This window comes from Phacochoerus africanus, chromosome 15 (assembly GCF_016906955.1).
Source record: "Phacochoerus africanus isolate WHEZ1 chromosome 15, ROS_Pafr_v1, whole genome shotgun sequence".
NCBI classification, from domain to species: Eukaryota; Metazoa; Chordata; class Mammalia; order Artiodactyla; family Suidae; genus Phacochoerus; species Phacochoerus africanus.
The window spans coordinates 110,262,845-110,290,121 of NC_062558.1; the positions used below are offsets into that span (position 1 = coordinate 110,262,845).

Sequence of the window (27,277 nt, forward strand, 5' to 3'; positions counted from 1 at the left end):
ATTTAGCTGCAAAAATGAAGACAAAGTTAATATCTCATGGTATTAACAACTGGATAAATCTACAGATATAGCTTTTTTCATGTATCCATCCATTACCAATACTAACTAGTCATTAATAAAGATCTTCTTTTACGTGTATTGGCACTAAACACAAATGCTTGGCACTAAATACAAATAGTGATGAAATATATAAAGTGTAAATAATTTATATGGCTCTCATGGTTTGCACTGGAAAAACAATTTGACCTTTGGACTGATGGTACAAAAGTAACAATGGGCAAAAGAGCTGGCAGCTTAACACAAATCAAGGCAGAAACATGAACCTGCTGGTGATCATCATCATCATATACTTACAATAAAACAAAAAATTAGTTTCACCTTAATAATTCCCTTTATAAGGTATTAAAATTATAAATTTTATTAAATTTTAACCTCCAAGTACACATTTTTAAAACATTCCATATGACTAAATGAGAGCTATATATAAAAGATTTCATCTCCAGGCAAAGTATGATAGTGGTTGTCTCAGGATGAACACCTATATGATTGTTTGACTTGAAAACTGAATGGCCATTTTTTTCATAAAAAAAAATTTTACTTGAAAGGGTGACTGACAGACAAATTATGGTTTTCAGACTTGGGTATCTGGAAGACATTTTTCTCAAATATAAGTTTGTCACTTCAAGGAAAACAACGGATAAGCTTGTTGCTGATTATAAACTGTGAACTACTAAGCAAAAATTAAAATTTTAGAATATTTCTATCTGCCACCATGAGCTTGTGACCTTCCCAAATGTAAAGGCTTCTCTGATTAGGTTAGGAGTGATACTAATAATGTGCTTTTTTGATGTTTCATAATAAAATGTGTTAACATTTGGAAGATCTGTGTAACACACAACTCAATAAGACAATATTTTCCAAATGATCAATGCATGATGTTAAAATCATGCATGAGTAAAAGATATATTCAAAATGCAAAATCAATTGAATATAATGCATCAGAATATTAAAAGTTCATTGACACGGCTTCAGAGTCCACACTGCAACTAACTTTTAAGAAACTATCATTTGTTGTACTTCAGTGTAGTATCTGAGAAGAATTACCACAATAATCTGAAAAAGGCTATTAAAATACTCTCTTTTTTAGCTCCATATCTCTGTAAGGGCAACTTTTCTTCCTGTTCTTAAAGCAAAACAACATATTGTCATACAACATAGAAGATATAAGAATCCAAATGGCCTTCCTGCAGTGGCACAGTGGATTAAGAATCTGACTGCAGTGGCTCAGATCACTGGGAAGGCATGGGTTTGATTCCTGACCCATAAAATGGGTTAAAGGACCTGGTGTTGCTGCAGCTGCTGCTCCCATTCATCCCTGGCCTAGGAACTTCCATATGCTGCAGCTGTGGCCATAAAAAAAGAAAAAAGAATGTGTGTATATATATATATATATATATATATCTGAGTCACTTTGCCATACAGCAGAAATGGACAGAACATTATAACTCAACTATAATAAAAATTTTTTTAAATTTAAAATTCCACGTATCTTCAATTAAGCTAGGTATTAACGAGCTTTTCAAGAATATAAAATAATGCCATTCTTCTCAGTAACTTTTTTGCATTTTTTGGAAAACATAGTTATTTTATAAAAATTCACTGTGGTAAAATTTAATGAATTTATTATTTTAAAATAAGAATTTAAAATTTTCTGTTTTAATTCTAATACAGTGATTATCTACAAACATAACCCACTGCCCTACATAGTTGAGAAACTGCCCCATTTCCAAGAAAGCAGAGCACTGGAAGTTGAGCTAGAATCAGGGCCACCAAACACAGTTGAGGTTGGGGCAACCATACTACAAACAAGAGGATTAAGCAAAAGGCTATATAGTAAACAATGAGATATCCAGCTCCTTTTTTAGATTTAAGGATGCTAGCAGATTCATACTTCCAAGTTGGCAGAAGAAAGAATTCTGCTCTGGAAAAACTAAATTGTGTAAGAGAAAAGACCAACAGATATGGACAGTTAGGAGTTCCCTTATGTAATAACTCAGGCAGATCACCCTACATAGACTTTTTACTCATTGAGAAGAAATGTCCAGTTAGCATTTCATGCCTCTCATAAATAGGAATACAGATCTAAGGACTAAGCACTTGACATTAGATGAAAAATTTTAATATGAAAGAAAAAAAAGGAATGGTGGAGGAAGGAAGAACACAGAGAAAAAATGCTCAGTGCAGAAAAGAAAGAGAGAGAGAGAAAGAAAAGAAATAAAGGGAAAGAAGGGTGGGAAGGAGGAAGGAAGGAAAAAAAGGGAGGGGGAGGAAGGAAAAAGGGAAGGAAAAAGGAGGGAAGGAGAGAGGGAGCAAAAAGAAAAAAGAAACAAAATAAACAAATAAAACTGATATATTCAGAGAGGAAAAAAAAGATATTGCATCTAGAAACAAAGAAAAAAGTTTTAAGAAACCATAAAAAGAAACTTTTGAGGAATAAAAATAGCATTTGGAAATCAGATATATGATAACTGAAATGAAAATTTCAACAGAAAATTTAGATGATTGAGGAGATTTATCAGAAAACAAACAAACAAAAAATGGAGAGGAAAATATATATTAATTAGATTATCTTTTGAGGAGTTTTGATATCTGACTAGTGGATGCACTAGAGAAGGAGAGAGAGAGAGAGTACAAAAAAATAAAAGAAGAAAATTGGCAGAGAAAGAAATTCAGAAAATTTCCCTAAACTAAGGGCATAAATTTCAGATTGAGAAGGTCCATCACATACCTAGAAAACAGGCTACAAAGAGAGTCACACAAAAGATCACTGAGGACAAAAAGAACATCTTAAAAGCACTAAGAGAGGGAAAAAAACAGGGCAAACAAAAGGACTGGAAATTAAAAAGGCAACAGATTTCTCAATACTTACAAGGAAAGCTAGAATAAAATGTAGCCAAAGCATCAAAATCCAAGGGAAATCTCTATGCATCCAAAATATAAATCAAACTCTAATACAAGGTCTCAACATGTTTACTTCCCATTTATCTTTTCTCAGGAAGTTCTTGGAAATAAATGTTCCACCAAAATGAGGGAGTAAACCTCAAAAAAAGGCATGGATCCAACAAATAAGAGTCAAAAGGAATCCCTAGGATGATGGTGAAGGGAGATCCCAGGACAACAGCTGTGCAGGAAACACGGAGATCAACTAGTCCAGATGGGACCAGAGGACAGACTGCTCCAGGAGAACATCTCCAAGGACAAGATGAAACTGATGGCTACCTGGGGTGTTTGCACAGAGAGAGATTTACCCCTCTGGTACAGAGTTTAGGGATGACTTAGAGAAAGGTCAATAGGAAACTAGGAAAATGAAAAAAAGAGTTATTAACTGCAGGGGAAAAAAAAGTTGTGGAAGAAAGAAATGTAATCACTGCACACACATTCTCTTCTGCGAGTCATATTTACTAGTAATAAAAATGTGAGCACTGAATTCTGATTTAACCAATACTTAAGATACAAAATATTAGTGGATGGGGAAAGGCATATTTCAGTGTATAAGAAGTTAGGGAGGTGTGAGAGCTAAATTCTCTCTTCCATAGTTGGAAATTAGCAAGTAACATTTGAATGGGAAAAATTCTAAAAAATAGCATCAGACTGTTTTTTAGAAATATGGAAACAGGAGTTGGCCTAGTGGTTAAGGACCTGATATAACTGCTGTGGCTTGGTTCGATCCCTCACCCAGAAACTTCTGCATGCCTCAGGTGTGGCCAAAAAATAAAATAAAGAAAAAATATGGAAACAAATATCAGAAGTAGCTAAAATTGTGTTGATTGCTTCTGTTGAGGGGGAATTGGGCATGGGAAGGGTGGAGCTGGGTACTCATGTTTTCTATTATAAACAAAAATGCAATATATGCTTATTACAGAAGAAATGGAAACTACAGAAAAGTAAAAATGAGCATAAAAGCACCCCTATAATCCCTATATCTAAAGATTAACACTATTATTAACCTATTATATCAGTGCCTTTTCTTTGAGTTTATGTACATTTTTATATTATTGAGGTATGATTGTATATTTTATATTTTACTCTATTCACTTAAAAGCACTTTCCCAATTATTATATTTTTCATAAATATTTTCACTATATATTATTTAACAATATACAATATTTATTTAGGTACAATAATTTAGATTTTTCCCCAGTATTTTATTATGAGAAATTTCAAACAGAAACAGGTAGAAAGGACTGTATAGTAAAAAATATATATTTACCACCTAAGTTCTAAATTAACATTTTATTATATTTGCTCCATCACACACTTTTCAATCTATGTATCCCTCTATCCATCCATTGATCCATTTTATGTTTTGAGGCATTTCAAAGTAAGCTGCAGAATTTGGTACACTTCATCCTAAACATTTCATCAGTAAATCATTAACTGTAGTATCTTTTTTGGCTATCTTAAGTAAATTCTACATACAATGATATGCACAAAACTTAAGTTATCATTTGGAATTTTGACAAATGCATATGTACTCCACGTAACCCCAAATCCTTATCAAAATAGAGGAACATTACAATTACCCTAGAAAATTCTCTTGTGCCTTTCCTTCTTGATCAGTGCCTCTACACCCACTGAGGCAATTTCAAAATCTATTCCAGAAGATCATATAATTAGAATAACACAAATGTGCTATTTTATATAAGGCTTTTTTTTTTTTTTGGACTTAGCATAATGATTTTGAGACTCATCCATGTTGTGGAGTGTATCATTAGTTTGTTTTTTTGATCTTGCTGAGTATCCTTTGACTCAGCAGGTTAAGAACCTGACTAGTGTCCATGAGAATGGGAATTTGATCCCTGGCCTCGCTCAGTGGCTTAAGGATCCAGCATTGCTGCAAGCTGCAGCATAGGTTGCAGATGCGGCTCAGATCTGGCTTTGCTGTGGCTGTGGGGTAGGCCACAGTCATAAAAAGAATGAAAATTTTCCATCTGTAGCAATATGGATGGACATAGAGATTATCATATTAAGTGAAATAAGTCAGAGAGAACGATAAATACCATACAATACCACTTACACGTGGACTCTAAAATATGATGCAAATGAACTTTTATAGAACACAAACAGACTCACAGACATAAAAAACAAACTTAGGGTTACTAAAGGGGAAAGGGAGGGGGTAAACTAGGAGTACAGGATTAACAAATACACATAACTATATATAAAATAGGTAAGCAACAGAAATTTACTGTAGAGCACAGGGAACTATACTCATATAATAATCTATAATGAAAAATAATCTGAAGTATATATATTATATATATAAATTATATATGCATATATATACATATAAGACTGAATCACTTTGCTGTACACCTGAAACTAACACAATATTTCAAATCAACTACACTTCAATTTTAAAAAATACTCTGCTGCATGGTTTCAATCCTTTCAATTTTTTGAGATTTATTTTACAGTTGAGCATATGTGGTCTATCTTTGTGAATGTTCCATGAACACTGGAAAAGAATGTTTGTTCTACTTCAATCTACAAATGTCAATTAGGTCAAGCTGATTGATAGTGTTCTCTAAATCTTCTATATCCTTCCTGTTTTTATTTTAATCTAGTTGTCCTATTAATTACTGAAAGAGATGGTTTAAAATCTCCAACTGTGATAGTAGATTTGTCTGTTTCCCCTCTTTTTTTCTGTTAGTTTTTTGTGTATTCTGAATCTCTGTTATTAGGTATTGTTTTAGTTTTCTATTGCTTCTCTAAACAATGATAACAAACAGTGGCTTAAAACAACCCACATCTATTATCTTACATTTATTGAGGTTAAAAATTTACATGGATATCACTGGATTAAAACCAAAGTGTTGGGAGGGCTGTCTTCAAGGGAAGAATTAATTTCCCTAACTTTTCAAGCTTCTAGCAGCTGCCCACATTCCTTTGTTCATGACCCCCTCCTTCCATCTTCTACTATAACAATAGAGGGTCAAGTCCTTCTCACGTCACATCCATCATATCACATCACTCTGACTTCCTCTTCTGTGGTTAAATCTTCCTATACCTCCTCTTTTCTGATTCCCTCTTGGAATCTAATGGTTACATTGGGTCCATCTGGATAATCCATAATAACCTCCCAACTTCAGATCAGCAACCTTAGTTCTATCTGCAACCTTACTTCCAGGAATACAGTTGGAACCCCTGCTTTTCACGGTCTTTTTAGAATAAATATAGTACAACTTCACATTGGAAAAACTTGCAATGTAAAACTCCACTTACAGCCTACTCCCTTCATCATCTTTGTGGTATTACTGTCATATATTTTTACATCTATATATGTTCTAAACCCCATAATACAATGTTATATTTTTGTATGAGTCAGGTTTTTTTTAAAAAAAGAAATTAAGAAAAAAACGTATTTATCTATAAACTTATAATTTCTAAAGCATTTTGTTATTTTTTGGTATCTAACTTTCCTTCTGATGTTACTTCTGTCTGAAGAACTTTTTTATTATTTCTAATAGCACAGGTCTGCTGGCTTTCTCTTATCAAAAACATCTTTATTTCACTTTTATTTTAAAATAATATTTTTCTAGATAATGAATTCTGGCTTGACTTTTTTATTTAGCTTCTTAAAGATGCAGTTCCACTGTCTTCTGTCCTCTATTGTTTCTGATGTCAAGCTGGCCATCATTTGTGTCCTTGTTCTCTATATAAAGTGTCATTTTTGTCTGAATACTTTGAAAATTTTCTCCATATTTTTTTTTCTCAATGGTTTAAATATTATGCCTAGGTTTGATTCTCCTTGTACTTATCCTTCTTAGGGTTTCCCTACCTTCTTGATTCTGTAAGTTAATATTTTTCATCAAATTTGAGAGAAGTTCAGCTTTGGTTTCTTCAAAAAATTTTCTGCTCCATTCTCTCTCTCTTGTCCTCTGGATTCTAATTACGTGGATGTTACTTGATATTGGCAGTGAGGTTGTTGAACCTTTGATAATTTTATTCCCAATATTTTTCTCTGCTATTTAATTGTTTAATTTCAAATTATCTGTATGCAAATTCACTCTTTCTTCTACAGTTCCCAATCTTTTAGTAAGCCCATTCAGTGAGTCTTTCATTTTATATATTTTTTAAGAATTTCATCTGGTGTATATACTGCTGATATTTCCCTATGTACTCACTCAATATGGACATTTCCCCTTAATTACTTGAATATATTTGCAACAGCTCCTTTAAAATCCTTGTTAGCTAATTCTATTATCTAGGTCATTTCAGGGTTTCTAGTTATTGCTCATTCTCTTGCCATGGGCCAAATTTTTTTCTATTTCTTTCAGTATCTAGAAATTTTTAAATTGTATACTGGAAAGTGTGGATGCTGTATAGACAGAAGTGTGTTGGTTTTGGGACTAGCAGGCAGTTGGATGAATGGTTGATCGTCTTGCTCTTATGGCAGCTGCAGTTTATACTTTGTTGGGGTGAGTCTGTTCTGGTTATACATTAGACTAATTAAGGCAAATCCTTAGTTCTGGGATATAGACTTTACTCCTGAGGCATAACTCTTTTATTTTTCACTAGAAAGCACAAGGTGCTTATCAAGGCTCTCTAACTTTGTGAGATTCAAATTCTAATCTCTGTTCTTCACATGACAGACGGCAGCTGAAATCTCTGTTCAACTTTTTCAGGTTTTCAGCTGTTGTTTTCTACCAGACTCCTTGGAATCGCCCTTAAATATGCACATTTCAGGGATCAGGCAAAGATTTGATAGGAAGTTTATGTGCATATTTGGCATTTTGTCCCATAGGTCCTTCTTTCTGAGATTTCCACCTTCTGACTGCTTTTTCCAACACTCAAACCAATACGACTATATATTTCTTTTAAGTTTAAAGCCATCTCAGAGTGTGTGGATTCTTAAGTAAGTAACCATGGATCTAACCAGCACCATTCAGTTGTTTCAGGGATTGAATAACTTCCTCTTTTTTGCTGCCTTTTGATCACTCATGTGTGTGTGATTTATTGTCCAGACTTATCACTGACATCTGATATAAGCTGCTCTTCCATATCTATAGTTGGAACTTCATATAACTCTGGGTTTTCTGCATGGGTTGGTGGGCAATGCCAATCACCAAGTCATGTATCTTGGTCCTGAAAATCCAAGAGCATGAAAGTCCAATCAAAATAGTCTGACTATATAGATTTATTTATGACTTCAGACTCAGAGTTCTGGTTGTTCAAGCTGCAAGCTCAATACCCCAGTATTTAACTGGTTCTTTTGGCTACCTACAGTTAGATGTATGTTGACAAGTTCTATGCACCTTTTTTTTTCTGATAATGACTCTTGACTTCCTCTATGTTATTAAGAAATTTTCACCTTAACATTTCTCAGGATTAGAAAAACATGGCACTTGGCTTTAATTTGTACTGAGTCCTCCTGGCCAGGATTTCTTGGAATTGTTCCATGACTATCCCAAGACTTTACTGAAAACCATGGCTGTGAAGAATAAATGGTAGATTCCAGGTGCTACTTGTTGTCCCCAAATGAGTGCTGACTCTTGAGCCAAAAGAAACACAACTCCTTGCCTGTTTTGGGGGTATTTTTAGAGTAGTTACAAACATATGATATTTACCTTGAGAAACGGCCAATATTTTTAAAGTAAAGAATAAACAACTTGTATTTACAAAGATGTTATTTCTCCTTTATTAAAAAAATACTGTGCTCAACTTCATTGCACTTGTACTATGGAGAATGCTTGAATAAGGGAGAACTTTCTCTGATCTCTCCTTGTCGGCCATGATAATTGAACAAGTCTTACATTTTTACTTACTGATTTTTGTACGCCGATCTCATTATTTCTCTCTATAAACATTATAAATTCTTGTCTTTAGTCTTAATACTACATTATCCAGATAACTTTTTGTGAAGACACTGAAGAGGATTTGAATTCCCCCATTATAATTTAATATTTTCAGTAAAGGATCACTGTCTTATTACCAAAGCAGTAACAGTTAAGAGAAGTCTCTGGAGTGAGAAAGACCCAACTTCAAGTTCAAAATCTGCCACTTTCTGTGTGATCTTCAACTTCCTCTTAGTTGTAGAAAAATAGAGATAAAAACAGTCCTGACCTCATTTGGTTGTTCTGAGGATCAGATATGGTAATGTGCACAAAATTTCCTGCTGCATAGTTATTATTATCATTGTTCCTATTTTTCCCCACAGTAAATGCCAAATTAACAACTGCCTAAATAAGAACTTGTTGAACTGAGTAGATGCTATAATGTTAAAAGAGAAAACACGCTCAAGTTACAAAAACTAGTATGAAAAAAATAGTAACTGTAAGTTATGGTAAGTATTATAGAAAAAAGAGCTAAGAGGGAGAATTATATAGGGTATCTGTTTTAGACAGAATCATCAGGGAAGGCCTCTGGAAGGAGGTGACATATAAACTGAGTCTTAAGAAATAAGAAGGCATCAGTTACACAAAAAATGAAGGTAACAATTCTCCAGGCAGAGGAAGGGCACGTACAAAATTCTTAAGGCAGACATGCATGTGAACCATCTACAAATGGAAAGACCTCACCAGTGTGTTGGGATAGAACGAGTAAGGGCAGGAGAGCATCAGAAGATAGTAGAGGCTGAACACAAAGGGCCTTATAGGCCGGAGTAAAGGGTTTGGCTTTTGGTCTATGTGCAAAGGGAAGGTGCTGAGGGGTTTTACACAAGGGAGTGACTAGAGCCTCAGATCCACTCAATCCATGGCTCATAAACACGAACTGAAGGAGGATAAGAATTTCTGGAAATATTTGGAATTTATTGTTTACAGAAACAAAGAGTATAAATGCAGAATAAAATATTTTCCATTATGATTAAAGTTATTGATTGCCAACAACCAAAAATTCTTTAAGGATACTTAAAAAAGATTTCATCCACTTTCCTTTCTTGCATTAACTGCCATGAATCCTAAGGGATTCTATGACCCACTTAAAATAAAGGACAGGCAATAAGAGTAAACGTGCTAAGCAGGCAGGGTTAGAGAAACTGAGAAAGATGACCACTGTTGACAGCTATGCAGGCCCAGAGTGGGAGCGCATGTCTGAGCTGTAAGGATTACATTAGATGAGGGATAATGAGGAAAATGCTGTGGATAGATTTCTTACAAAAAGGAAGGGTAGGAATCCAGTATAAAATTGATGAGACACGGAGACAGTGAACATTCCAGCACAAATACCATGAAGAGATTTAAACAAAATTTAAATATGTATATCAAATAATTATCTTTACAAGTCAAGCTATCTTACAGTAACAAGTCTTTGCCATTGTAAGCTTATTCCGGGAATGTTGGGGTTTATCTTCTCTTGAATCTGTGCTCTCTCATACACACACACATAAATAATATTCTTTTTTTAACTTGCTTCATTTTAATGACTCTCTTGACACTAATTAAGGACACCGCCATTAATATAATTGTTTCTACTGTCATATGATCTACTGAGTAATCAAAACTATCTACTGTCTTAAAGACATTTATTCTCAAAGAAAAGCTTAGGGAGAAATGGTGACATGCTCAGATTCCCTTACCTGTTCACTGATAACAGATTAGTTTAAGAGTGTACATCATAGCTGAACTTTCCAAAATGTGTCACCATTTTTTTGTTTTTTAATTTTTTTGGAAATAACAAAACATATTATATTACTATGAGACAGTATGTATCATAAAAACAGCTGTGGAGTTAGTTTTAACTTTTTTTCTTAGAGGATGAAAGACAGCTTATTAAATGTCAGCTGTAAACTTCATGATGACTACTTATCTTTTATTTCACAGCATCTGATAATAAGTAAGAGCAAAAATGGTGAATACCTACTGTTGCCAGGTAACTGCATCCACTGTGCTTCCTGCCACCTTCATAAATCTAGGAAAATAAAGAACAAAGATATTTCAATTTAAAATAAACCATACCCCCAGGGTTAAAATAATATAAGCTAAGACAAAGATCAGGCCAATCCTTGGACAGCTATGCTTTCTGAGAGGGTTTACAACCCTGGCCTATCCACAGCTATTGGAAGTTAAAAGGTTGGGAAGGTGAAGGTAACCACATTTTCAACTCTCCACACATACTTCACCATCTGGAAATCAAGACCCCAAGATGGCATTATATCTATGTCTGTCTTCCCAATCTCATCCCTGATGGGTCCTACTTTCCCTATGACCAAAACTATTTCCTATTCTCTAAGGACCCTGAGATCCACTAGGAAACAAATGATAACATTTTTTCAAAGATGACAACACATTAGATGCCTGTGAAAAACCTCAGAGAACAAGGGAAATCCCAGTTTATTTATAAAAGTATAAAACACTATTAAATATGCCCCTAGTGACGGGCTGCTACACTTGTCTGAGTGTAGAAAAACCTAGGCACCACATAGATAAATTAAATCATTCCTGGAGCAGCTAAGTTGAGAAATGAGTGTCATCCAACCAGTGTGCTCAGCTCAAAAGGGAAATCAGACCTGTTTCCCTGCAAAGTGCTCAGCGAAGGCTTGCTAGCAATTTACCACCTCCTGTGCCCCTTGCGGTTCCACTAGAAACCCAGGGCCAGGAGGGAAACATCTGAGGCCACCCAGATGCCACAGGATATCATAAATTGCAAGTCTGTGAATAACTCAGTGACTGACCTGCCTCCTTTTCTTAGCCATCCACAGGTTGTGTGGCCATGTGCTGTCATGGTTATTGTTTCTATTTGAGAGAGTTACCACTCAGACACAGGAAATCAAAAGGAACATGTCAGTTCTTTCAGCGATTACTTTCAGTTCTCTTTCCTGAGACCCTGATAGGGAACTTTTGCTCAGACAGAAACAATCTTCAATCAGTATTTCATAAACAAAGAACTCTTCCACTGGGAAGGGAACGAACAGTATTTTGTTCAGAATGCCCTATCCCTGCCCTACTCCAGACTAATCCTGCCAGGAGGATATGTGGGTAGAGAGGGTGCTTGTGCCCCATACACAGGCTCTGTTTTGCCCTGATGGTGGAAGAGGACTGAATTTCTGCAGTCCTGGTTGAGAGACAGAGAGAGGATACTAGGACTCCTGCTTAGCAGCAGAGTGATGTTCATAAAAGAAGAAGAAGAAGAAGGGGATAACTAGGAGAGGGAAAGGAAGAAGGGGGAGGGGGAGGAGGAAGAAAATGGGGAGGTGAAGGAGAGGAGAAGGAAATGAGGAGGGGGAACAGCTGGGCTCTTCCTTATATGAATTTTGCCTCTTTTTCTCCAGTACTACCCAGCAGTCCAGGAGCAAGAAGGTGGGAAATGGAGCATGGAGGTGATCAAGGGATGGAATTGGTTTTCTGGTTAAGACCAAAAAATAAATAGGGATTGGGGGGGATATAACATTTACTGGGTACCTACTTAGTACCAGACACTCACATGTATTTACTTCATATAATTCTTAAAATTGCTTTGCTTGGTGAGGTGGATATTATGGATCCCATTATACAGATTACTGAATTCCATATTGGGAAGAGAAGCAGTATTTTCAGACACCCCAAACAGCTCATTTTTATGGGGTCATGCCAGCCTTCCTATCAGCACTCCTTGGGAAGCAGGGCACAGGTACCCTCTGCCTTCGGAGCCCATGGATTTCTCTTTCTCCTCTTCTTTCTCCAGCCCAGGAAAATCTGTTGACTTTGGAAGAGTAGCTCAACTCTCCTCATTATTTCTAGCCCCTTGCCCAGGATTTCTCCTTTAAAATTCAAAAGCCAGAAAGCCTTGTGCAATCTCTTCTCATCCTGCCATGTGCTACCCTTGAGTCAATAACCACACAACTGCCTACCTGCTTAAATGGAGAGGAAGAAAAATGAAAAGTCAGGGAGAAGAAAACAGATTAGGATCCAAAATACTATCCCTGCCACATATGCCCTCTAATCTGTGGAAACCTGATGATAATCTTAGAAGTAGGATAACCCAAAAATTAAGAGGATGGAGATGAAATTTTGCATCACCTCCCTAGGATATTTTACAGATTGTAAAGGCTAGACAAACTCAGATACAAGTGTAATTAAGAATATACATATTGAGTTTATTTACTCCTCCAAAATTATATCTAAAATTTGTCATATAAAAATGCTTCTCTTTACATATAAAAAAACCATAATGAAAATTACAGTCATTTATAGTGCTTTCTCATTAAAACTTTTTTTAGCTTCTTGTATGTATAATTTCACATAACCCTCAAAACAGCCCTGGTATGTAGGTATTCCTAATTTATAGTGTACTTGGCTAGGTCTTATAGAGGTTATATGACTTGTTTGGATTCATAGACAGTACAGACTAAACTCAGGTTCTCTGATTCCAAAACCTATGTTGCCTCTAAGCTATTTTCACCAAGGCCAATAAGCATAGTACAACTCTAAGCTGCAAAAAATAAGCTGAATTTTTGCCTTGAGAAAACATAACTCTATTTTTTAGAAGAAAAATGTCCTGAGCACCTTGTTTGCTTGTTGGCTTCCTCTCAGAGATTTGATCATTTAAGTGCTATTTCTAAGACAATGTGCTGGAGCAGGTGTTGAAAGGTGACTGACTCAGAGCCTCTGCTACAAGACAGCCATGGTAAAGCTGAGAAGACAGACAAGCATCTATCAGAGTTTCTTTGTGCTGCACTACTGCTTTGTGGTGCAAACTAACTGCTGTGGGAGAGCAGTCAAGGCAGCAGCTAGCACTACCTTCTGTGGTGTTAGCAGAGGAATAAGCAAGCATTGAGTAAAGTTTTATATCACACCTGATGTTGAATATGGCATTGGAAGAAGGGTAGGATTTTGCCATGAAGAACAGGCCAGCCATAGGCCAGCAAGAAAGAGTGTTTTCAAGGTGAGTGTTTTCTCAGGAGTCCAGGATATCTGGATGTCAGCTGCCAGGTAAGGAAATGGCAGGAAGTCAGACTGGTTAGATAACTAGTTGCTATCCTGTGATGCTAACACATCTAGCCTTTATCCCTTAACACCTCGGTACAGGTCAAGGTCTTCTTTATCTTTGTATGACTAGCACCCAACACAATACTGTAAAATACACCCATGTTCCTCCATGTTGGATTTATCCTATGCTTAAGCAAATGATAGAGTGTCAGGATCAGACTAGAGTTTTACGAAGATCATTCTGACTATGTGGTAAAGGTGAAAGGTAGCAGTGTGGACAAACTGGTGGGACACGACTGCAGAGTGATGGGAGGTTTTAAAATGTGGGAATTAAAACAGACACAATTGAAAAAAACACTGTTGGAGGACTCAAGAGGTTCTGGTGGGTGAATTTAAGTGAGCAAAAGGTGTAAAAGTGAAACCTCGAAGTTTTAATTGTAGTAATGCCATTGCCTAAGATGGACAATCCAGGAGTAGACTTTTGATGCTGAGGTTGGTGAATATATTCCAATCTTAAAAATGCCTCAAAGAACTTGAAGTAAATTGTCACTGATGATAACAGTTACACATTGACAAGAAAATTGAGATGAAAAAAAAATCATCAATGCCCCGCCCGGCTAAAAGACTCTGGACAGGCAATTAAGAACACATCTAATTTGGTGTCTTAGAAGTTGGAAACATTCTTTAGGATACCATAATCTGTAGGTCCTCGTATGCATTGGGTAGTTTGTTCTGCTACAGGTTTAAAATTAAGTCTTTTAATAATCTTCCATTATCCAAAGTTATATTATAAAAAGAATGGGAAAACCAGAGTTAGGAAGATTTAAAGTAAAGCTAATGTTTTTCCCCCTACACTGCTACCCAATCCTCAAATAAAATCTATAAAATCTATAATTAAATAGGAAATATACCCGGACCCACATATAGAATATTAGATAGTTTACAGAGAAATATTTTTAAATTGAATATAGGAAGAGACCTACCATGATCTTGGATGGGAAAATCAATTATTCTACCTAAACTAATTTATGGATTTAATGAAATTCTAATTTCAAAAAATCCAAGCAGATATCTTTGAAAGTTCATAAACTCATTCTAACATTTATCTGAAAGAAGCCAAGAATGTTCTGAAAACAAACAGAAAACTGAAAGGACATTTATTTGATCTACTACATATAAATATATACTATAAACCTGAAATTATTAAAACATTCCTAGAAATTAGTCAGGAGATCTAAGGAATTAGTAAAGAGATCAGAAACTAGTAATGACATCTATGGAACAGAAGAGATTTTTTTTTTTAATTATACATAAGAATCTATTACATGGAAAATACTTTAGTATATGAAAAACTGAAGCACATTTTTAGTGGTGCTATGTGATTTGTGGCTATTTGGGAAAAAAAATTAATGTCAGATCCTTACCTACAATCTTATTTTGTAAAAGAAATCAAAATAGTAAAATGCAGTTTAATTTCATTATAATATTTAAAAAATATGTCAATTATAATTTAATATGTTTAGACAAATGAAATTACTATCTTAAATTTAGTAGCATATTTAAGCAGTCAAAAGTTGTTTTAGCTAACTTTGAGGAAAAATATGTTAAATATGTGTTCACGTGAAAATTGCCATAAGCTACGTTCTTCCTTTTTCCCTCTTAGCAAAATGATGAGAACAACTTCAAACATGTGGAAGCATTTCTACGCTTGTTCTGAGGAGGAAAAATCTAATTAGTAAAAAACATGCATTTCCAAATATTGCCAGGATGACTAAATAAACCCTTGTTTTTTGAGAAATGTAAAAAACTCATCTAAAATGGAGCAAATGTTCTGTTTTCAGAAGTCTTTGAATAATTTTTTAAAAAAATTAGAAAAACAAAAACAGTGATGAAAATAACACATAAAGGAAAATGATTAGACAAAATTCTAAGGAATAGATACTATAGCCAATGAATTTGGTGAATTCTCCCCACCCCCATGCTCCTGCTCTGAAAATTAGGGCTCTCTATATCTACTGTGTGTCTATATAACTTCCGTACTCTGTTTTCATATCTATATTGGCACTGTGGAGAACAATAAATCCAAAAAGATCATAATTTTCTTTGTTCAAAACTAACATCGATGGATTTTTCTGCTCCCTAGTTTTGCCTGTTTCTCAGAAACTGGCCCAAACCACATAAACGAATAACTTCAACACAGCTGCAGAATGCTCAGCAACAGTAATATTAGAGGTGGAATAACATTTACACAGACTAGTGCTGTCAGGAGTGAAATACCACTGGGAAAGTAAAATTCTATTTAGGGTCCAGTATTATCCAAGGATTTTCAACCATCCACTTCCATTCTAATCCCTAGATTTAGGTCTACAAATGACCAAGTAAAAGATGACCCAGGATGTGAACAACAAGAAGAGAAGACCCTGGTTGGATGTCCCCATACCTGCATTACGAAGACAGAAATTCTGGATGATTATTTCAGAGAACAAGAGGTATCTGCCCTCATGCTGACATCCAGACATGCAAAAAGGAGGGAAGGGACAGGGATACTGGCCAGTGCCAGGCAGACCTTTCCCGCTGGAGAAAATCTGCTGCTGTGGAAAAGAACAAAATATCCCCTTTCATTGTGTGAGAGTTCCTTTCCTCCCCCAAGGGACCCCAAATCTGGGAGAAATTCTTTCCTTTGTTATCCACCTGCACATATGACGCATCTGAAATATTGTTGAACCTTCTCTCACAGGGCATATCACAGCTCTTTCTTATAATAAGGCACATCTTTATTCATGGTCTTTGGGGTTTGATTTCTACTTCTGGACCACAGAGTGCAACCCTAAAAACTAGTTTCTGCATTTTGCTCCCAGGAAATAAGATAAATTCTTCATGGGGAACTGAATGTCTAAGTGACTATAAACTTCAATAAGATTGTAGCAGCCTGATCCTTCTTTTCCTTGTCCACAAAGAGAATCTTTGGTTATATAACTAACTTGAATAAGATATGACAGCTATTCTACACAAAAGTGAGGAGAAACTTGTGAGGGAATTATTCATTTTTAATTACAACAAACCAAGCATCTTCCATTTGGTCCAAAGCTATTTACATTTCCAGGCTAATTATATATTTAGCTATACTAGTTTCATTATATATATTAAGCTATAGAACAAAAGAAATATTGATCTCTTTCTCCCCTGCTTTTTTTTCTCTCTTTCTATTTCTCTTTCAACCCCTCCCTTCAAGCTTCCTCCCTCTCTCCCTTCCTTTTCTCTCCCCACTCTTTTTATATATAATATTACATTGGTAGTAGGCTGCTAAATAGCATGGCTATATGTTCATTGACTTCAATGGCTAGTGCAGCTCTCTATTTAGGCTTCCCTTCTTGTTTACAATTCCCTTAATTTGATAGATTTATAGAGCTTTTAACATACACGAATTGAGATGGGTGAGACTCCAATGAATCTCTTGCCATTAAACATACATCCATGAAGTTTAATTTAAGAAAGAGCTTAATAAAGAAAGGGAAAAATAAGTTAGCTACCACTTAGTGTTTGACGGGCACTTGGTAAGCAGTTCATATAATGTATAATCCTATAAGGTTGGTGTTATTACTTTCATTTTATAGACGAAGAAACTGTGCTTAAGATCACTCAAGTAATAAGTTTGCAAAGCTGAGATTCAAATCCAATAAAGCCCTTGTTTTAACCCTGCAAAGACAGAAAATTTTTGAGATTTGCTCCCTTTTTCTGAGCCCATGGTAGATGTTGGTAATAGATCTCAACTCTTTCACTAATCTCAGAATTGGCTAAGAATCCTTCTCAGGACAGGGTGCCAGGCACTACTACCTGGAACTTGCCCCTAAGATGAGGCCTATTTTCTGCTAATGGAAGCTTGAGAAGAGGGGGGCTATAGGACAACGTCTAGAATAAAATGGAGGCAGATGTGAGACAATAATACAGAAAGGACAAATAGGTCAGATTGATTAGAATAAAGACAAATGGCAGGGGGATGAGGGATGATGAAAGAGGATGTTGAAACAGATCTGGAAGGCTACGGCTGGAGCTGGGAGGTGTTGGTTAAGGGAATATAATAGACATGTCTTGACAGTCTAAAACACTGCTGAGGACAACATAAAGACTTGGATTCAGGCAAGGAAGGTTATAACTGACCTATATGGTTTGCCCTGTCTATGGAACCTGGTGGGAAGGAAGAAAAATACATCAAGATGTTGTGATGAATTTCACGTAGAAAAGCAAACTTTCTAAAAGTTCAAGCCTGGTATGAAGCTGAGTCTATGAGCACGAACCCTGTGGAACTAAGGTGGAGAAGATTACATATTTTTTCCAATATACTAAACCATGTGGCTTAACTCAAAGATGAAGATTCAGGAAAACACCACCACACAGTAGAAAGAGCATGGGCCCAGGAGGTCACACAGATACTTGATTTAAGATTTTCTCTGTAACATATTAGCCATGTAATCTTGGATAAGTCGTTTAACTTCCCTGAACCTTTTCAAATGGAGAGAATATACTTCCCAAAGGCATTGTGAAGATGAACACGATAACAAACATGAAGGAACAAGAAGGGTTCTAAGCGAAAGTAAATGGGGAAATGAGGGAATTAATGGAAAAAAAGAACGTGAGGGAAAAATCGTTGCCTAATATCAGAGGTATCAAATCTAAATCATGTCCCAGGACTCCAGTCTCCTTCTCCAATATCCTTTTTAAGTTACATGTAACTTCTCTTGACAACAGAAGAGAAAAACATCCTTCATCATAAGGGCAATAACTGATAACCTGGTGCTTGGGTCAGAAATTAGGATGTTTCTCTAACCAGGAAAGATGTCCTTTCCAGGAAAAAAATAAAAAGAAAAGAAAGCAAGTTTATAAGTAAGTAGTCATTAACACAATTCTCAGCTAGGGAGCACACCTTTGCAGTAGCCAGTGCTTCCTTGTTAATGGGCACTGAACAGCAGCTGGGGAGGCCTTGCCTCTCTCCAGGGGCAGAGATAGCAACTCAGAACTAAGAGGAATAAATTGTTCTCTTCTCTTATAGTTTGGTTAAGTCGTATAACTCTTTCAAGGTTGAAATAAAACAGAAAAACTATTAGGAATAACATTGTAATAATTTCTCTGTGTACCAAATAGTCCTCAGTGGTGCATCTTCTCACTCTAAACAAGAATGTGGTTTAAGGAGGTTTGTAGGCAGGAGCTGTGATCACCTGTTATAATGACATGTTATTGTAGCTAATCTTTCTAGTTCTCATCCTCATTCAGTTCTCTGAACTGCTTAGAAGGCTACATTGAGTCGTGCAAAAAATCAGTAAGGAAAAAACCCTTCCCTTTTCATCTTTGAGATATACACGTTCTTAACAATTGTGACAGACATTTCTTTAGGTGTCAACTATGCCAGGAACTACACTAAACACTTTATTTATTGACTGATTGATTTTTTTAGGGCCACTTCTATGGCATATAGAAGTTCCCAGGCTAGTGGTCAAATCAGAGCTGCAGTTGAGGCCTACGCCATAGCCACAGCCAGATCCAAGCCACATGCATCAGTGATCTACACAGCAGCTTGTGGCAATGCCAGATCCCTAACCCACTGAGCAAGGCCAGAGATCAAACCCACATCCTCAAAGACACTATGTCGAGTTCTTAACCTGCTGAGCCACAACAGGGACTCCTATGCTAAGCACTTTGAATTCATTATCTCATTTAACTTCCCAGCAAGCCTAAGAAATAGGTAATTCATTAGCCTAGTTTTACTGATGAGAAGACTGAGGTTTTAGAGAGATTAAATAATTCCTCAAAGGTGACCTAGCTAGAATCTGATCTGAGTCTCATCTAGTTCCAAAGTGCATGCTGTTCATCATCCTGCTATTTCCCCCAATCTTGCTCACTTCTCACTTCAGTAGAAAAACAGAAGGCTGTTGTTTTAATATGTCTTTAGGGAGGAAGGGACCCATGAAGTCAAAAATGCCCAGGAGCCACAGAAGATATGGTGAGATCCTGTGCATTGGAACATAGTGAACCTTCCATCCTTACCCACCCATACTACCTTCACTGCTGTCAATGCTTTGAGTACATGTGGGGTCTATAAATTAGCATTAGGTACTTAATAGAAGTTCCGGTGATTAGACACAACTACAGATAGAAATTCTGGATATAAAAAGGCAATTTTTCTGCTTCTGATTTGTAGACCATTAAGCATATAGCATACATCGTGTAGTCTGCTGTGATGGAAAAATCATTATTTGCTTCCTAATTCTCTTCTTCTTTCATCCTCTTTGCCCAAATCAGGATACTTTCCATATCTCTCTGGGTCACCATAGGAGTTAAAGGCCCTGTCCAGTTTTCTGTTCTAACACAGGTTCAGATTAGAATAGTCCACAAGCAACTCTGCAGAATGTTAGGATAACTTCCATTCTTCAGCAACTTTGAGCACCCACTATGTACTAGGCTTTTTGCCAGCATTGCATATACATTAGTAAATACAACAAACAACTTCCTGCTCTCTTGGAGTTTATAGTCTACAACCAACAAATAAACAATAAATAGGCAGTAATAAATTGTGGAAATAAGGAAAACTAACAGAATGTGTTGATAGAGAATCACTTAGCTAGGCTATTCAAGAAAAGATGGATTAGGAGAAACCAGCCATGTGGCGAGCTGAGAGAACACTCCGGGTAGAAAGAAGAACATATGTTGTGTGATCCCCTGCCCCTCAGCCAAAAACAAAAAGAGAGAGAAACTTAGCATAGACCACGCTGCTGGTGAAGCCTGAGGGAAGGAAGAAAAAGGGAAATCTGGAGAAGATAAGAATGAAGAGCTGGGCAGCAGCTAGATTGTTCATTGTAGAGTCTTATTCAATGTGGTAAGGAGATTAAATTTTATTCTAAGAGCAAGGAAAAGTCATTTCCAAGTGACTGACATTATATGAATTATGTTTGTAAAAGACTATCTGGCCCCTGAGTAGTGAATAGATTGTAGAGAACAAGAATGGGGAAGCAAATAGACCAGTAATGAGGCTATTCAGGTGGTCCAGGTTCTGATTTCTCCAAATTGTAATTCCTTCTTATTGTCTACTCTGTGGCCATCCCTCACCTAAAGCAGGACTCATATGCCAAGTCAGTATAGGCAAAACATGTTAGAAGAACACCAGTTCCTCAAGATAGTCTCTGAAAATAAGACTCTGATCAAATAAATTTGTAAAATTCTGAGTGCTAAATCCCCTTCTTGGAGATTCAGAATACAAACTAATGTAATAAAGATGCTGGGAAGTGTTTCAGTACATTTGTGTATCCCAGTATTTCTCAAACTTACTTGACCATGGAACCTTTTATTCCCACCCCACCCCCCCACATCCGATGTAATCTTAATATTCTGCAGAACTGATGTTTTCCAGAGTACATTTAAGGAAATGCTGCCAACAGTCACTCTAACCAAGAGTGAACTCCATGTATATGGTTTACTGGGCCTCCTCTTCTCCACATCTCGATTTATTATTTCAATGGTTTAGACAATATTTTATAATTTTGTAATATTACATAAAGATACCGGCCTTTGTAGATCATTTTTCTTTCTCCATTTCTAACACCTATTTTCTGTCAACTGCCCCCTTACTTTTACATTGCAAAGGTTGATAAGGTTTGCATTCTCTTTCGTAATGACAATTTTCTTCCTTGTTTCTTGATCTCCTATGAGATAGTTTTTGAGGATCCTGAATTGATCTTTTATACCAGTAAGATTTCATTACAAATTGTTTGTCTTTGGCTAAAGCTCTGTGTATGGGAGATTTCTTTGATTTTATCTTTTCTTTTTTTTTTTTCTTTTTTTGGTTGCCCCATGGTAAATGGAATTCCTGGGCCAGGAATCAGATCTGAGCCGCAGTTGTGACCTACGATCCAGCAATGCTGGATCCTTAACTCACTGTGCCAGGCCAGGGATTGAACCTGCATTCCAGCACTCCAGAGATGCTGCCAATCCCATTGCACCACAGCATGAACTCATTCCAATTCTGTTGTACTCTTTCTTTTACCTTTTTTTGGAGATATAAAATTTAATACCATATAATCCACTCATTTTAGTGTAAAATTCAATAGTTTTTAAATTATATTTACAAATTTGTGCAGCCATCAAATACTCTAATTCTAGAATATTTAATTTCAAAAAGAAAACCCATACCCATGAGCAGTCAATCTCCATTTCCCTGCAATCTCCACCAGTTTAGGTAGCTCAATCTTCTTTTTGTCTCTATAGATTTGCCTATTCTGGACATTTCACATAAAGGAAATCATAAAATGTGTGGCCTTTTGTGACTAACTCCTTTCATTTAGTACAATGTTTTCAAGGTTCATCCATGACAACATCTGTTGCTACTTCATTCCTTTTTCTTTTCAAATAATATTTCACTGTAATGATATACTGAATTGTATCTATCCATTTGTCAGTTGATGGACATTTGGATTGTTTCTACTTTTTGGCTATTATGAATTATACCACTATATATAATCATGTATCAGTCTTTGTATGGACATATGTTTTCATTTCTCTTAGGTATATACCTAGAAGTGGATATGGTAACTCTATGTTTAAAGTTTTGAGTAATTGCCAGATTTTCCAAAGTAGTTGTGCCATATTACATTCCCACCAGCAGTGTATGAGGGTTCCAATTTTTTGCACAATCTCTCCAATATTTGTTTTTGCACGTCTTTTTGATTTTATCATCTAGTGGATATGAAGTGGTAGCTTACTGTGGTTTTGATTTGTATATTCCTAATGACTAATGATGTTGAACATCTATTCATGTACTTATTGGCCATTTGTATATCTTCTTTGGAGAAATGTCTATTAGAATCCCCTTTGCTCATTTTAAACCAGGCTGTCATATTATTGTTGAGCTGTGAGAATTTATATACATTCTAGACATAAATTCCTTATAAGTTGTATGACTTGCAAAAATATTCTCCCATTGTGTGTGTCTGTTCACATTTTTGATGGTATCATTCAATGCACAAAAGTTCTTATTTTGGATGAGGTCCAATTAATCAATGTTTTATCACTTATGCTTTTTGTGTTGTATCTAAGAAATAACTTCATAATGTTTATTATGCTTAATTTCAGCAATTATATATTTAGTTTCAAATATATCTTTTTGTTCTTATTATGTTTTTTCTCATAGAAATGTGTTTTTAATGTATAACTGTAATATAGTGCTATATTTTTACAAGAATACTAATTGCAGGTTTTTATTTTTCAAGTTCCAATCTTTAAGTATAATTCTTATTGGGTCAGTTTTTAAAATTTATTTGCCTTGGTTTTTCTCTTTCATGCTACTGGTTTCCTTCTTATGTCTTGTGATTTTGGCTATATATTCATATTTTAAAATTAGGGACTAAGTAGATTTTTCCAGGTCATAGGTACAGATTTTTCTAAGCCTCTGAATATGTGGACTCTTTTGATAAGTCTCTTCTTTCCCTGGGATCTCTATTTTATAGGCATAGCTTGTTGACCAACACACTTGACTTTGGAGAGGGAGGGGGGAGGGCAAAGAGAGCCTTTGGCCTAGGATATCCCACAGTGCTCTACTCAGCATTTTATTATGCAGAAGCAACTCTATTTTAGTAATACCAGCTCATCCCCAGGCTATTCCTGCAGTTTTTTTCTGGTAAAGGATCCTAACTATTGATTTGGCATTTGCTTGGTGATAAAACACTGAGCTGTCTTTGCTCTGTATGGCAGGGTAGGAGACTTAAAATGATGAAGGGGAGGGCTGAGCTTGGGTCCGCAGACAGACTTTCAAATTAACCCCTTGTCTTGGTCTCCCTTTCCCACCCCACTCCCTCCTGATTCTGAGCCTATCTGCTAGGCAGATTCTCTCCTTTTCCTAGAGCCCATGGTCTCTTTGTTGCCACTTCCTCACTCTGCTTAATCTGTCAACAGGCTTTCATCTGTTACTACCTTATAGAAACTGTCAAAAGTCTCTCATCTGCTGACGACCCCTCGTTTGTTATTACAGATTTTTTTCTTTATCAATTTTTAACAGGAGTTGGGATAGTGGTTCCAGGAAGAAATCAGATTACTATCCGGAACTTGAACCACACCCAGTGTAGTTTAAAGTCATCTTTTCTTGCTTCAGAGATACTATTTTTTTGCATATGAATATGTGTTCATGTTGGTGTAACTTCCTTTTGAAAACCTCCATTTTCTGCATGTGATGGCTCTTGAAACAGAGAAGCTAACTGTTCAAAAGGTAGAAGTCATCTTTATTAATTCCTCCTATTCTCTCACCTCCATCTCATGATATCCATCAACATATCATGCCTACCCTAACTTCTCTCCATCTCATCTGCCATTACTTTAACTCAGTCCAACACACCGTCTTTTTTTGCTATTTCTAGGGCCGCTCCCGCTACATATGGAGGTTCCCAGGCTAGGGGTCAAGCCGGAGCTGTAGCCATCGGCCTACACCAGAGCCACAGCAATGCAGGATCCGAGCCACGTCTGCAACATACACCACAGCTCACGGCAATGCCAGATCGTTAACCCACTGAGCAAGGGCAGGGACCGAACCCGCAACCTCATGGTTTGAAACAGCCTCCTTACTGAGCTCCTTTGATTTCTTACTTTTGTACCTTAAAAACTATTTGGCATGTAAAATAGAATAGACTCCGGTATATGCTGCTGCCCTTATAAAAAACCCTATAATAGCTTTCCATTGCTCAAGAAGAAAACACACAACCTCTTTACCATGGTATATACATGGTTCAGTAACAATCAAGTCCTTGCCTGTTTATTCATTCTGATCTCCTCCCACTCTCCTTTTGCTCACTGTACTGTCCATCCTTCTAGTCCTTAAGTGCCTTAATTTTCTTTCTGATTCAGGACATGGACAAATATGATCTAGAACCTTTATCTGGAACTTTCTACTCTCCACTCTTTGAACAACTGGCTCTTCATTTTTTTTTTTTGGTTGTTCCTGTCTTAAATAAATTATTCCTCACATAAGTCTTATCTGATTACCATGTCCAAATGAATCCACCAACTCCAGGCATTCTGATCATTTCCTTCACAGAATCACACACAATTTGTAATAATTTATTTTTCTCATTTACTGTGGCCCTCTCTTGCTAAGCTCCAAGAGGGTGAGAATTATTTTGGATTTATTCATCAATATATACCCAACACTTAAGCAAGGATCAAACACAAAAGAGCTGTTCAGTAAACATTTATTTAGAGATAATTTAGTACTCATCTCACAATGATTTAAAAACCCCCAAAGAAGCCTCAGTAAATATGCTTTCAATGAATACTTGCTTTTCTTGATACTGCCACATCACCAAAAAAATAGATGAAGTCCTTACTCCATAGTAGATACGGTAATAAACTCCAATTACATTAATAGAGCCTAATATTGAAGATTAAAATATGTTTAAAAGGGTTGGTGAAAATGAAACAGTAACTGTATTCTAACTGTGTAAGGAAAGAAATAGAAAAGACTATCAGAGGCCAGAGATACATGTGAAAGTGTTTGGATTTCAAGCAAGAGTGACTACACCACATGCTGCATTTTTAAAAAACTACTCAAATCTATATGGAGAAATTAGAGTCTGAGGCTAGATAGGGAGAAATTGTGTAGGAAGAAAAACGATGTCTAAGTGATACCAAGAAATCAGAAATAACGAAACTTAATAACTAACTGATGAGCGAAGGAGAGGAATGAATCCAAAATGGCCTCCTAATCTGCGCCTCATACCAAATGGTTACTGTGTCTTTAACCAAACATGGGATAAGGGGAAAGGAGACAACATAAGGATTTGGAAATGTTTGCTTCTTTTCACAATTAACAGGCTTCAAACGTAAATAACCATGAGGTAGACTTTTCCATTAATTATAATATAGTAAATTAATAAAAAGAATACTCATTGCTATGGGATGTTGGAGAAAAAGATACACTTACGCATTGCTGCCTTCCAAGCTGGTAAAATTATTCTGAAAAGAAATTTGGCAACAAATACAAGAGCCATAAAAATTACCATATACTTTGACCCAGAAACCCAACTTTTTGGAATACAGCCCAAGGATGTAATTCAAAAGAAATAAAAAACTTATTTGTATCAAGATGTTTATAGCTGTGCTATATATTATGGACAAAAACTGGAAACAGCCCAAATGCCCAACAGTGAGGAAATGCTTAAGCAGACTTTGGTACATTAATGCAATGGAATATTTTATTGGTATTAAGAATGACAAATACGAGAACTATGTAGAAATAAGGAAAGAGCTATATAAAGCAATAAGAAAAAAATGCAAAACTCAAAATGATGCATATACAATGATCACGACTATGTATAATCAGAGGACTAGAAGAACTACAGAACTGATAATTTAGAGTTCTGACATTTTTGTTATTTATTTATTTGTCTTTTTTAAGGGCCACACTCGTAGCATATGGAGGTTCCCAAGCTAGGGGCCAAATTGGAGCTGTAGCCGCTGGGCTACGCCAGAGCCTCAGCAACGCAGGATCCGAGCTGCATCTGCAACCTACACCACAGCTCAGGGTAATGCTGGAGCCTCAACTCACTGAGCAAGGTGAGGGATCAAACCCATGTCCTCATGGATGCTAGTAGGGTTCATTAACTGCTGAGCCATGATGGAAACTCCCTATTTTTGTTATTATTGACTGAGTTGCTGGGAATGTTTATACATGTCACAAGTTATATTTCACTGTATAGTACATGGACATTAAGAAAGATAAATCTCCATTTTTTTCTGGCACCATTATTGTCATTTATAACACACGTATCTCTCCTTGGTATTGCTTTAGTCTTAAGACAAGCAGATTTAGTCTTAAGATAAGCTGTCTCCTCTACCATATTAAATACCCTTTGAAAGAAAATTAAGTATCGATTTTTGTTTATTATTGCTTTCTCAGTTCCTAACATAGTACCTGGAACTTAGCAATTATTCAAGAAATATTTGCAGAATGAATGAATGATTGATAAAGGGTTATGCTACTGAAAAGACATTATCAGTCCCATAATAATACATTAATCAAATCATTAAAGAAAAGGTATAGTGTAAAAGAAATGAAGACATCAAAACACCTAAATGTCCATTGACAGGTGAATGTATTAAGAAGATGTGGTACATATATACAATGGAAAACTACTCAGCCATAAAAAGGACAAAATAATGCCATTTGCAGCAACATGGATGCAACTAGAGATTTTCATACTAAGTGAAGTAAGTCAGAAAGAGAAATAAAAATACCATATGATATTACTTATATGTGGAATCTAAAATATGGCAAAAATGATCCTATTTACAAAACAGAGACAGATCATGACCATGGAGAGCAGACTTGTGGTTGCCA

General features: G+C 36.1%; 1 protein-coding gene across 4 annotated transcripts in view; it reads right to left on the minus strand.

Annotated features, from left to right (window-relative positions):
* HPSE2 (heparanase 2 (inactive)) overlaps positions 1 to 27,277 on the minus strand; it is a 726,022-nt gene that overhangs the window by 200,418 nt on the left and 498,327 nt on the right. For all 4 annotated transcript variants that reach the window (XM_047760831.1, XM_047760830.1, XM_047760833.1 and 1 more), the window contains exon 6: positions 10,865 to 10,912. In XM_047760831.1, the coding sequence (XP_047616787.1) occupies positions 10,865 to 10,912 (48 nt within the window). The remainder of the gene's footprint in view (positions 1 to 10,864; positions 10,913 to 27,277) is intronic.